General features: G+C 39.2%; 1 protein-coding gene across 1 annotated transcript in view; it reads right to left on the bottom strand.

Annotated features, from left to right (window-relative positions):
* Positions 1-295: 295 nt before the first annotated feature.
* Positions 296-14,634, bottom strand: part of LOC310717077 (enhancer of polycomb homolog 1-like) — a gene marked incomplete at its 3' end in the record, with an annotated part of 33,399 nt that continues 19,060 nt past the window's right edge. The window contains 10 exon segments of the mRNA XM_083524758.1: positions 296-325; positions 407-469; positions 4,794-4,940; positions 5,470-5,496; positions 5,500-5,607; positions 5,698-5,904; positions 8,541-8,596; positions 8,599-8,685; positions 8,884-8,902; positions 8,906-9,043. Of these exon segments, the coding sequence (XP_083380884.1) occupies positions 296-325; positions 407-469; positions 4,794-4,940; positions 5,470-5,496; positions 5,500-5,607; positions 5,698-5,904; positions 8,541-8,596; positions 8,599-8,685; positions 8,884-8,902; positions 8,906-9,043 (882 nt within the window).

The following is a 14,634-nucleotide window of genomic DNA, read 5'->3' as shown; positions in this document are numbered from 1 at the left end:
CCCTGGACTTCCTTACAAACAGACCACAGTCTGTTCAAACACCATTACTTCCTCCAGTCTCACCCTCAGCACTGTGGTTCCTCAGGAATGCGTATTCCCCTCTCCTATACTCTCTTTTCAACCATGACTGCATACCCACCTATGCCTCAAACAGCATTGTTAAGTTCGCAGATGACTCCACAATGGTAGGAAGACACTAACAGCTTTTTTATTTTTCATTGTATTGTCATCAATCAGGGATTTTCTGGTTTATCTGAAGCAGAGGAGGAGAATGATCCCGATGGTTTGTTTGCATTTAGACGCAGGTCCGGCTGCCACTATCACCCTGTGAGTTGGACACACTCAATTTACACCTTTTGTATATGACATTTGTGTGTAACTTATGTCATGCTGCCCATTTTTCTACCTTTTCCTCTTCCTCTTCTACAGGTGTGTAGGGGACAGAGTTCATGGCCATAGTCAAATCCTGCTGAAAGTGGTTTGGGAGAGGCTCGTTATCGTTACTCTCTTACCACACTTACTATACCTCATCGATCTGTGGGATTAGCACGGCAAAGGATTGGAAGAGTGGGGGAAGGTGAGAGGCACATTACCCGATTTTTCCTAGCACCCTAATTTTAAAGAGCAAATAATTGCTGTTTTGCAAAAAGAACCATAAGGTGAATACATGGAGCAATTAACTGTTTTGTGTATGTATCTGTGTGTATGCATGTGTATGCAACTCTCAGGGAGTTTTTCCTTGCCACAGTTGCCACCAGCTTGCTCATCAGGGACAAACTTACTTATAAAGAACATATTCAATTTCAATCACCACATTTTCGGTGTAAAGCTGCTTTGAGACAATGTTAATTGTTAAAAGCGCTATACAAATAATAATTAATTGAATTGAATTATATTGTGTGTGTGTGTGTGTGTGTGTGTGTGTGTGTGTGTGTGTGTGTGTGTGTGTGTGTGTGTGTGTGTGTGTTCGTTCAGGGTTCTGCTGGACCGGGTCTACTCTGATTGGGATGCTGTGTATTATGGATTGGGTTTAGATTATCCTGCTTCCTCCTTTACCCTCCAACCTGTTTGTATGGATACCTTCCATACCACTGTTCAAACCTATTCATCTGGCCCTTCCTCCTCCTACTCTTCTATATACTCATCAGACCTCTCGCAGATCCTCCACAATATTAAGGCCTGTCGCTGGAGACACTTCAGACCTTTGACTGCCCTGACACATGACCCCAATATTCTTCAACCCTGCTTAGCACAGAAACTGAGCTGTGGCCCCCTCTCAGTCCAGTAAAAAATCGTGCCAACATCAGAACAGCTGCCCTTCTACCCACATCTGGTGTGTATGAACTTGGAACTGTAGCATAAAATTTTGTTGACATCCCAATTTATTATTATTTTTTTTTGCCTTTACAATTAGTACTCTTAATCATACATTGTACTAGCTCCTTGTCTAGGCTGTTGATCAAGTTTAAAGAGATTAATTCATGATAATTAGTGTTCTTGGTCATGGGAGAAAATAGTAATGCATGCTAATTAGTCTATGTCAAAGTTAGCAAATATTAAATCAAATTAGTATCATAATATTATGTTTTTAATGCAGTTAACAGCATTAAATTCTCCAGCAATTTGAGCTACAGAAGCTAGCTAAAATTGGGCTTTGAATCACCAAAAACACAGAAAAAAAAGACGTGCTCTAACAGAGACATCTGAGCTGTCGACCACTAGCGAGAATAAAGCACATAGCAAGTTGGGAGATGCGCATATTCCTGCAGCATATTGCACAAAAATTTAAATGCAGCACTAAAATGTTGATTTTTTTTTTTTTTATAATTTGTCGTATTGTTATCGTTATTGTAAGCCCTGTCATGACACTACCTTATATGTGTTAATAATTTCTTTTTTTAATCAATTAACATAAGAGAAATCCAAATCAAATCAATATTTTGTGTGACCACCTATTTATTACCTGCAAAATAATTCATCTGGTTACACCTGCACACAGTTTTGGAAGGTACTCAACAGGTAGCTTGTTCCAAACATCTTGGAGAACTAACCACATATCTTTTTCCTGGGTGTCTGTCCCCTTAGATTTCCAAGAGAAACTTGATGATGCTGAGATCAGGGCCCTGTGGGGGACAAACTATCAATTCCATGACCATTTCCTGTGTTCTTCAATATGTTAAAGATAGTTCTGAATGACACTAGCTAAAAAAACTGCACTGAAACTTCCACCATGCTTCACTGTTGGCTGCAGACACTCATTATTGTACCACTCTTCAGCCTTTTAAAGTTGGACTCGTCACTTTGGAGCACTTGCTGCCATTTTGTGCACCCCAGCACCTACAGTATGTTTTCATGTTATATTTGACATGACATGAAATTGTCATCCACAACCTCACCTCACAAAATCTCTTTGTGCATGTGTACAAAGTATTTACGTGTTGAAATTTAAAGACAAAGGGCAGTCACACCAAATATTGATTTGATTAGCTTTTTCTTGTGTCCCCTTTTTGCACTTTGTTTCTGAAAAACAATTAAAATATTAATTTTTAAAAGTATATACCTGCCTTCACACCTTTTGCAGTACAGTATATATTATTGTAAAACTAATGACTTGAGAGCTTTTGTCTTTAACGTAAAATTAATTGAGTAATAAGTGTTCATCTTTGTCATTGCTGTTATAAATATTAATAATCTTCTGCTGCAGAGATAGTATTATCTCCACATTAAATGCTACCACATGAGGAACTGTCCATTATAACAGGTTTTACAGACAGGGAACACTTAACTGTTAAAAAATAACCCAGTTAGCACAGATTTACTGGACAAGCAAACAAATTAGGTGCTGATTTAGTGTAAAATAATATTTTATGCTAGTAATTTGAGTTTGTCATGTTTCCTTTTTGACAAGTAATATACATTTGATCACAGCTAACATTTATATGCATTTCATAATTACATTACATTCTGATCAACATCAGTGAAATGCTATGGGAAAATATAATAATAATAATAATAATAATAATAATAATAATAACAATAATAATAATAATAATGTAATTTTAACCCATACCAGGACAGAAATGTATTTGAGTAATCTTTGAGTAATCATCATCATTTAACGACCTATACTAATCTCAATCAGTGTTTAATCTTTGATTTTGTGGGTAAATACTCATTAAAGTGACTCTCTAATAAAACTTTTAAAACTATGAGAAAGGATTTTTAAAACATTTTATGCACAAAACCATGAATAAATGATGCAGCTGAATGTTACCACTCTTTTCATTTTTTTTTATTCCGGTGTTGTTTGGCTTGTTGTGACTTTTTAGTAGACCTTTTTTGAATTGATCTGGTTTTTGTTTTCCATTTTTGATTGTCAGCGATGTTGAGACTCACACTGATTATTGTTGATGTCTGAATGTGTTTGAGTTCTATCATACTTTATAGCTTTTATTTGTGCATGGTGTGTGTAGGATTATTTTACAGTTGCTGTAGTATCACTGGTATAATTTAAGTGTATTAGTAATATATCACACTTTTAATAACCAATAAAAAATGAGTGAGATAAGTGAATTAGACTAGCTCATGATGGATTTGACATCACAAACACAGCCCCTAGTTTCTTTTGGTTTTAGTTTCCTTTCCTTTTATCTCATTAACTTCATCACTGCTTCAGGGTTACTTTAACACTGTAGTGTGGACACATAAAAGTGCTCTTTTAGAACTGAGGATTTCATTGTGCATTGTGCAAAATTAAAAGAAAAAAAAAAACACTGTGAAATGTATTTTAACAGTAATATGCTGTACATTTAATTTACAAAAGTGAAAAAAAAAAAGAAAAAAAAAAACACTAGATGACCGGCATCCTTGTAATTTTCTTACAGTGTACATTTCTTTCAGTAGGGTGCATAAATGTTCTTTTAGAGGTACAAACAAGAAAGTACAAAAATATACTAATGTTTAGAGGTACATTGCTGTACCTTGCTAAGCAACAAAGCATTTGTACTCTTTTAAGTACCCTGTTCCTGTACCATGATTTTTCTTTGCACAAAAAAAGCCAAAATCAACATTGGATGCCTATGATCTTTCCACCTTCATGTGGAAATTAAATCACTGCATGTGCTCAGACACCTACAGAAATCATTGTCTCTGGTGGTATGGGGGATGCATTAATGTCTATGGAATGGGCAGTTTGCAGATCAATGCTGAGGAGTATAATGATGTCTCCTTAGGGAAGGCCAGGCAAACTGCAGCAAACAATGAGAAACCACATGCTGAATCTATTACAATGGCAGGCCTTCATAGTAGAAGAGCCCAGGTGCTAAACTGGCCCACCTGTAGTCCAGACATTTTTCCATTGTAAAACATTTTGTGCATTATAAAAAAAGAAAATACAACAAAAAAGACCCAGGGAATTAGTTCAGCCGACTACCTAAATATATTGAATGACCAGGTTTATTCATCAACGAAGTTTACTGCCCTGATGGCACTGACATCGTCCAAGATGACAATGCTAATATTCATCAGGCTCAAATTGTAAATAACTTGGTCATGGAGCATTAAGACATTATTTTAACACATGAATTAGCCATCACAGAGAAGATTTTACACAATAGTCTGACTCTCCCATCATTACAAGACATTGTAATTGTAATTGTGACATTGCATAAGCTTCTCGAAACAATGATACAGAGAATGCCTGCCATAATCTAAGCAAAGGTTACTATACTAAATTAAGAAATAATATACCAAAAGACTCAAATTGCATGTGGTGTCAATTCTAATTTACGTACCTGTGAGCCGGACTCGTCATCTGAGCAGGGGAAATCATACTGGTTAAGGGCTTTACTGTTGACTGCTGCAGGGACAGAGTGACCAGATAGCAGCAGGGGTTTTCTCTCATACTTCCTCTTCTGTAGTATCACTTCTGGATTTTCCACCTGAACACACATTGCTACTTACATCACATATGGTGTATATTTGCATAATAAATGTGGTGTCATCCCTAAGAGAGTAGACGCACTCACATCACAGACTCTAATGTGTACCAACCTGGGAAAAACATCTGCTGTAATTACATTATTTATTTATAATAAATAAACCTTGACTTGGTTTTCAGCCTGCAAAGGTTTTGAACCAGTAAGGGGATTGCTATGTGTTAAACAAAAACTGGCATAAGATGATCAGTTAGATTTATTTAACAATCAGCAGGCAGTATGTGCATGGTACTTCATGTATACCTTGTTCTTGCAGTCATGGTCATGTTCTGTATGTCTGTACTTGCAGCTGGTGTTAAAAAGCATCTCTAAACCAAAACTTCAGTCATTACCTCACCCTCAAAATCAGCAAAAACATTCCTGAAATGCATATAAAAGTAAAGCAAACAAAATAAAAATAAAAAGTAGGACAAAATCATTAATGTACAGAATATCAGTGTGATATAACACATACCGCTTATTATAACCCCACTATCTCCAGAGTAAAGTGGAGCAATTCTCACTTGCTCTTCTCGCGTCTCTTTATTATTCCCAATATGTTATTGGCTTTGGTCAGGTCTCTCCTTAATTTTAACATCTTTTTATATGGAACCTCATCATTATTGCGATTCTGAAGAAATACAAACACAGAGAGATAAACAGGAACCATTCACATATAGTTCATAAACAGATAAGGTAAACTTTTAGGGATTATGCTAACCTTCCTGGTCAGCATTTTTTCAGTCCTGCGCCTGAAGGCAACATAGGGGTCATTAGTGCTTGAACCATCTCGTTTTTCTTGTTTTACAGCCGGATTGAGAAAACCACATTGAAATAATTTTCTCTTATTGCTCCAATAATCAAACACCTCCCTGATCAACTCATCATCCTCCTTGAGAAGGAGTTTTGCCTCCTGTAAAGTCGCCAACTGAAAGAAGAAAGAAAGTAAAGCAAAGGCTTACTGAATTTCAGCTAGATTCTAACTGTAACTATTGCAAAAAACACAAATAAAACAACCGTACTCCATACACCCATTATTTGAATGCAGTGAGTGCAGGAACAGAAATGTTGCCAAAAGAATACTTCTACTAACCTAGGTTTAATAAACTCTGTGATGAGGAAAAAAAGCATATCCTCAATTCTGTGTTATTATTAATTAGAGTAATTGTGAGGTCCCCACTCAGTTTATCAAATAAATAACCTCAGATAACGATAAAAAACAGCCAAACAAAAAATGTAAACATAACAGATTTTAGCATGTAGTAATTCCGCATTAATTTATGTGGCAGAGAAAAAATATGAGAGCAGTAGTAGCCAGGTTAAGAAAGGCACAAGATCAGTAAATCAGCAGTCTGACTACCTCTCTAAAAGCTTGGATGCTTTTTTTTTTTTTTTTGCTATTGCATAAGAGCTGACAATGTTAAATCTAACATCTATGAAAAGGACATTTGCAAGTCAGTGGGTGGCAAAATGGTACACCTTTAACGTCTAAGATTTTTAGAATTAATATAGCTTTGGACTTGGTCAGATCTAATAAAACACTAGCTAAGAGTTCGATAAGGGGGTTAACCATTGTACAGACCAGACAACCTCAGCAGAACATAACTACAAAGGCTCAACCAGTAAATTCTCTCGAAGGAAAATGCAAGAATTGGGGGCAATAAATACGGTAACAAGCTGTGAGTTCCATTACCATATTGGTTTTAGGAACAGGACTGGATATGCTATTTAATTCTACATAGATTAAGGTAAATTTGCAAAGAGCTTGATTGACAGGCGTTCTTGTCATGATGGCATGGCTTGTCAGATATAGCAACAGTAACTAAGGAGGGTGGAATTTTGTGAAGGGTCAATTGCTTACACATTCATGAAAACTGTATTTACCTTAATCTATGTAGAGTATGAACTTTCATTAACTTGCTGAACGGGCATCATAATGTCCTCCACAATTTCACAGACAATCTCCATTGTTCAAAACATCTATTACTGGCAATGTTGCAAGGCTTTGGAAATTTAAATGCAAAAGTAATTGAGATTCCATTTGAGTTTTGGCAGGCTACACACGTGACACAGAGAAAGTGAAATTTGGCAGTCACTGTGCGTTCGCGACAGCGAAAACCCAAATAGTAATGCAAGATTTGCAATTGCATTTGGATTATGTCACAATTTATGCGTTTACATATGTAAAACACTATTGTAAATACAAATTGCAATTACTTTTAAATATTGTCGTGGTTCACCTAGGACGTTATTCAAGCTAGAACCAACATTGCCGGTTTGTGATATATACTCAGAACCAGCATACAGTTCAGCATCAGTTCAACAGCAAGCAGCAAACATTTTGAGGGTAATGGAAACTCCTGACTTGAATTTGCCACAGTACCTAAGGCCTTATTTTTATGATTGTTTTAAGTTGTTGAAAAGAAAGTTTTGGGCTCAAGGATCAGTGTTTGACTCATTAATATTATTCTATCAATAGATTGATGTTCTAAGAGTTACAGTTAGGGGTCGCCACAGCGGATCCTCCGCACGTTTGATTTGGCATATGTTTTACGCTGGATGCCCTTCCTAACGCAACCCTCCCCAATTTATCCGGGCTTGGGACCGGCACTGAGAGTGGCTGGGGATGGTTCCCTGACCGGGAATCGACCCGGGTCGCAGCGGTGAGAGCGCTGCATCTTAACCACTAGACCACCAGGGGACCATTGATTAAGCAAGAGTATTGTGATAAAAATGACAATAGGAGCCATAATAATATCATTTATTATAGCCATAATAAAATCATAGTAATTGGATACTTAAGTACATTTAAAGGCAAATACCTTTGTACTTTTACTCAAGTGAAAGTTTAATGGGAGCATTTTTATATGTATATACATTTACATATACATTTATATGTCTGTATATGATGTACAATTTTATCATGTAATGCTAAAATAGTGGAGAAAATGTTTTACCCCACTGAAACAAGAAATGCTTGTAATTAAGGAGGTTTATTACAGTGAAAAAAGCTTAAAGTAATTTTATAGATGATATTATCCAGTACACGGTAATGCAATATATAAATAATGCTCTTGATAATGCTGATGCTCTCTGGGTTACACTGATTAGTTTATAGATTATATTTTATATATTTCTCAATTTCAAATAATACTTTTGTTTGTTTCACTGTAATCCATTTAATTTTTCAAAGCTGCAGCGCTATTAAAATGTAAAATAATAATAAGATTGGTGAAATGTGAACTGCAAAGTTTGTAAAAACCAGTGTGCCTTATAGGGAATACAAAAGAAGAATTAATTAAATATGACAAAACAGAATATTTATACAAATTAGCACAATATTAATTAAACACTTGCTAAACTATTGCTTTTTGCTTGAGTTGGCAAATTTAAATGTACAATATCCTTTGTAATTATATGCTTTTGAGATTTATGTGATGCCACATGTTGCATATCTATCCCCAATATGTACTGCACTAACTCTATACTACCTAAAAGGACATATATTTTGTAGCACAAAAAGAAAATTGTATATACAGTATATGCCCAGTATTTTTGTTCTACCTGTTGCCCACTGCTTTTCTTTAGTCGATCAATCATCTCTTCAAACTCCAGTGCCCCACCTCAATTTTCTTCTTTAGCTTGGAAATGAACACCTCATCATTTGAGTCCAGGTCATAATCTGGTTGCTCTGTGTCCAAGCATAAGGCTGCATATACAAATGCATAAAAATTCAATAACTTGCTGCAAAAAAAACAATTTCAAAGCATAGAATAAAAAGAATAAAATGTCATTTGTGCTTTTTGTAGTAATGTGTATTATTTACATTGCTTTTTTGTAACCAGCAAAGAGTCTATAATTAATGCATTTCATGCACACAAAATGCAAAAATAAAAGCCTTACTTACACTGTATGTGAATGAGTTGCTAGGGCATCATAAAATCACCTGGATAAAGGCTCTCATAGTAGGTGATGTTGCCCTCAGCCTCAGGCACAGGAATCACCATGTTGTCCATTTTCTCCCCGTACACCTGTTGTGCTGAGATTGCCCGCTGCAGATGATGCTCCTGAACACAAATGCACAACAGAAAAATGAAGATTAGGCAATTGAAGGCAAGAGAAAACATAATTAGCCTTGCAAACAAGTGCATTTAAATAATAAAATGCACTTGATTAATTTACCAAACATTTAAACAGTGTGTTGTAGTTGAAAAAGCATAAGGAGGAAGTATTAAACATTTTTCATTAAAAAAAAATAATAAACTACTGTAATAAAAATACATTTTATTGTTAAAACCAGAAAGAAATCTAAAACCAGAAAAAAAAAATTATAATTATTAATGTCAGAAGATGCATCTTGTGGCAGTAAAAATATATTACTGTAATATTACTTTAATTCTAGTGTGTGTGTGTTTGCTGGGGGGTTCTATTTCAAACATCCGTTCGGTATCTCACTATGGGAATCGCCTCGGGCGTGACCAATCCTGGAAGCATGAATCACATTGGTCTGTCGGCTGACAGACCAATCACGACAGTGATGCCGGAAGTCCCGCCTCTCTATATACACCGCTGCTGACGGTCTCTGCCTCTTTCTCGTTCTCTTCCCCATGAAGATCCTTTTTCAGGAAGCTATCCTCAGCAGATTCTCAAGGGGTGGTCGCTTAACTGTTCACAGACAGTTGAGGTAAGTCTTCAAGGTAAGGTTGAGGTAAGTCTTCAAGCGCGGCTGCTTATTTGAGGGGAATATTCACTGTTAAATCCTTTTTGGAGGAGGATTTGGAGGATGACAAGGAGGATGCTATCCTTCCTCCTGATCTTCTCTCCAGGCCTGAAAGTGCTATGGTCCCTTCCCCCATGCCAGGTGAGCTGGACCTCGTTGAGATGTGTAGGACAGCAGCCAAAAAGCTCTCTATCGACTGGCCATCTCAGCAGGTGCATCAGGACACTGAGAGGGATTTATATGATGGGAAGAGGCTGTCATCGCGCATTTCCCCAGTTAAGCAGCTGATTCCTGCCATCCCTGCATGTCACAGAAATGCGTTTCTATTTTTGGGACAAACCCTTCTCACATAGAGTGCCCGTTAAGGGTTTCTCTAGACTGGATGTGCACAATATGGAGGATTTGGGGATGTCCAACCCCCCTCCCCAAATCCTGGCTGTGGTGGGTGAAAGAGCTCTATGGTTGGGTTTGACGGGCTTATCAGAGAGGGAGAAAGTAGAGTTCCTTGATGCCCAGATAGAGCCGTAAGCCCTTTTCGGGGCTGCAGTGGCAAATATGCGCCAGCAATGCGATCTACGCGAAAAAGATGGGAAAGTGTTTGAAGCATGCCTTCCAAGAAAGGCCTCTTTCGCAGCGGCAGCAGCTAGGCATCGCCCAGCTGACCCTCAGGAAGGAAAGAAAAGACGGGCGACCTAACCTGTGGTCTGATTTTGGGTCAAAAGAGGGGCGGCAGCACTCTCAGAGTTTCTGTAGCACCCCTCAACTCATCTCAGGAGTCTTGTCCTCCCCCTCTAGCGAAAAAGCGTTGGGGAGTGTTTCAAGGACTATGCTAAGTGGATGAAGGTTCTCCGGTTGGAGTGTTGGCACCAGTTCCCATAGTGCCCGAAACGTTACTTCTCCCCTCTCCACCCACAGGTTATTCAAGAGGGAGGTCAGAAGGTTCTGTGTTCTTTTTAAACAATAAAAATGTGTTCTGTGCATCCAGGCAGTGGACCGAGGGCACGTGTGTAAAAAAGTACATAAAAACACACAATAAAACTCGAATCAGAGTTGCAACCCCCGGCTCTGCCGCTAAATGGTGCCACTTGCTCGCACGGAGAGTTGGCTTGCATGGTCAGTACACCCTTAGGTTTTATCCACAATATAGCGGGGATATCGCCTGTAATTTGCCGTGAGACCATCACTCTTCAACAGTGTGATTTGGTCAACACCGGAGGGCGAATCCGCTCAGGTTTTAGAGGACAAAATAACCTCCTTATTGACCAAAGGGGTAATTCGATCGGTACCGCGGGAGGACAGCCAGCTCGGTTTTTACTCCCGGTACTTTGTCGTTCCCAAGAAGGGGGGGGGGTGTCTCCGTCCCATTCTGGATTTACAGAATTTCAACAAACACCTCAGAAAGTACAAGTTCAAAATGCTCACATTAAAAGCATTGTACAGTGTTATTCTTCCCAGAGACTGGTTTACATCAGTGGATCTGAAAGACGTGTATTTTCACATAAGCATTTATCCAAGCACACAGGAAATTCCTCCTATTCCACTTTTCTCGACATAAATCGCAAGGGCGGAACGTGCTCTTCTCGACTTCACAATGCATGAAGCATTTTCTATCGCTACAAGCGACTCATGTGCCAGGAGTGATAAATGCGGGGGCGGATCTCTTGTCCAGGGGAAATCCCCTGTACGGGGAGTGGTCTCTCCACCCTCAGGTGGTGAACCTGTTATGGGAGAGATTCGGCCGGGCTGCCATAGATCTCTTCGCCTCGCACGAAAACACTAATTGCCCTCTATTCTTTTCTCTGGTCGAGAAACGGTGCACCTATGGGTGTGGATGCGTTAGCCCACCCATGACCAAACGTACTGCTTTACACATTTCCTACGCTGAGTTTGATCGTGTCGACTCTAAAAAGAGTAAGAGAAGGCGGTCACTCTGTAATACTAATTGTTCAAACCTGGCCAGGGAAATTGTGGCTGACGGAGATATTCCAACTCTTGCACGATCTACCCTGGCCTCTCCCATTGCGCAGTGATCTCCTCTCGCAAGCGCCCGGAGAGATTTTTCACCCGGCACCGGACAGAGTGGCTCTCTGGGCCTGGCCCGTGAGAGGATGAATCTTAGTGTCTCTGGTTTGCCTCAGAGGGTGACTGAGACGATTCAGAGTGCGAGAGCAGCTTCAATGCACTCTGCATATGAGAAGAAATGGAGTATATTTGAACTATGGTGCGCTCAAAGACAGATTGTCCCTTTTCACTGTTCTGTGGCAGAGGTGTTGTGCTTTTTGCAAGAACTTTTAGATAAGGGCAGGGCGTTTTCAACCGTTAAGGTTTACCTCGCCGCTGTTTCTGCATGCCACGTAGGGATTGACAGACATACTATTGGTCATCACCAGCTCGTGTGCAGGTTTATGAAGGGAGAGCGGTGCCTAAACACGTTTTTAAAGCCATTGATTCCGCCGTGGGATCTGTCAGTGGTCCTGAACGCGCTCTCTCAGCCTCCTTTTGAGTTGATAGAGAGTATTGATTTTAAGCTCCTTTCGCTGAAGGTCGCTTTGTTATTGGCTCTTTCTACCGCAAAGCGGGTTAGTAAGCTTCATGCTTTGTCAGTTCATGACTCCTTTATGCGGTTTGCTATGGATTTCTCGCGAGTGACTCTCAAGACTAATCCAGCATTTGTTCATAAGGTGAGCGAGTCAGCTTTCGCCTGCAGACAGGTGGATTTACTGTTTTTTCATCCGCCTCCTTTTTCCTCAGCGGAGGAGGAGCGGCTTCACTGTCTGTGCCCTGTCTGTGCGTTACGTCACTATGTTGACAGGACAAAGGGATTGAGACGGAGTAATCAGCTGTTTGTTTCATGGGCTGATTCTCGTAAAGGGAGACCTGTTTCCCGGCAGCGCCTGTCCCACTGGCTCGTGGAAGCTATTATATTGGGTTGTAATAGCATGGGTCTTAACCCTCCAGAAGGACTGAGGTCTCATAGTACCCGAGGCTTGGCTACCTCGTGGGTGCTTATATATATATATATATATATATATATATATATATATATATATATATATATATATATATATATATATATATATATATGGTCCCTTACGAGGGAAATATCAAGGTCCGTGACGTCGGAGTGACATGGAGCCGCCATCCCGTGGGCTCACCACCTGCAGGAGGGACCGTAAGGGACGGTGCTGTGAGGATTGGGCAGCAGTCGAAGGCGGGGGCCTGCTTAGACTGCTGCCCCCGCGACCCGAATTACGGATAAGCGGGAGAAAATGGGCATCGTATATATATATATATATATATATATATATATATATATATATATATATATATACGTATATATATATATATATATACGTATATATATATATACGTATATATATATATATATATATATATATATATATATATATATATATATATATATATATATATATATATATATATACAGTGAGGAAAATAAGTATTTGAACACCCTACTATTTTGCAAGTTCTCCCACTTAGAAATCATGGAGGAGTCTGAAATTGTCATCGTAGGTGCATGTCCACTGTGAGAGACATAATCTAAAAAAAAAATCCAAAAATCACAATATATGATTTTTAAACTATTTATTTGTATGATGCAGCTGCAAATAAGTATTTGAACACCTGAGAAAGTCAATGTTAATATTTGGTACAGGAGCCTTTGTTTGCAATTACAAAGGTCAAACGTTTCCTGTAGTTTTTTACCAGGTTTACAAACACTGCAGGAGGGATTTTGGCCCACTCCTCCACACAGATCTTCTCTAGATCAGTCAGGTTTCTGGCCTGACACTGGGAAACACGGACTTTAAGCTCCCTCCAAAGATTCTCTATTGGGTTTAGGTCTGGAGACTGGCTAGGCCACGCCAGAACCTTGATATGCTTCTTACAGAGCCACTCCTTGGTTATCCTGGCTGTGTGCTTCAGGTCATTGTCATGTTGGAAGACCCAGCCTCGACCCATCTTCAATGCTCTAACTGAGGAAAGGAGGTTGTTCCCCAAAATCTCGCAATACATGGCCCCTGTCATTCTTTCCTTAATACAGTGCAGTCGCCCTGTCCCATGTGCAGAAATACACCCCCAAAGCATGATGCTACCACCCCCATGCTTCACAGTAGGGATGGTGTTCTTGGGATGGTACTCATCATTTTTCTTCCTTCAAACATGTTTAGTGGAATTATGACCCAAAAGTTCTATTTTGGTCTCATCTGACCACATGACTTTCTCCCATGACTCCTCTGGATCATCCAAATGGTCATTGGCAAACTTAAGACGTGCCTGGACATGTGCTGGTTTAAGCAGGGGAACCTTCCGTACCATGCATGATTTCAAACCATGACGTTTTAGTGTATTACCAACAGTAACCTTGGAAACGGTGGTCCAGCTCTTTTCAGGCCGTTGATCAGCTCCTCCTGTGTAGTTCTGGGCTGATTTCTCATCTTCCTTAGGATCATTGAGACCCCACGAGGTGAGATCTTGCATGGAGCCCCAGTCCGAGGGAGATTGACAGTCATGTTTAGCTTCTTCCATTTTTTAATGATTGCTTCAACAGTGGACCTTTTTTCACCAAGCTGCTTGGCAATTTCCCCGTAGCCCTTTCCAGCCTTGTGGAGGTGTACAATTTTGTCCCTAGTGTCTTTGGACAGCTCTTTGGTCTTGTCCATGTTAGTAGTTGGATTCTTACTGATTGTATGGGGTGGACAGGTGTCTTTATGCAGCTAACGACCTCAAACAGTTGAATCTAATTTAGGATAACAAATGTAGTGGAGGTGGACATTTTAAAGGCAGACTAACAGGTCTTTGAGGGTCAGAATTCTAGCTGATAGACAGGTGTTCAAATACTTATTTGCAGCTGTATCATACAAATAAATAGTTTAAAAATCATATATTGTGATTTCTGGATTTTTTTTTTTAGATTAT

This window comes from Silurus aristotelis, assembly GCF_946808225.1.
Source record: "Silurus aristotelis genome assembly, chromosome: 22".
Classification (NCBI taxonomy): domain Eukaryota; kingdom Metazoa; phylum Chordata; class Actinopteri; order Siluriformes; family Siluridae; genus Silurus; species Silurus aristotelis.
The sequence above is the reverse complement of the archived record's forward strand: the minus strand, read 5'-3'. Positions and strand labels throughout refer to the sequence as shown.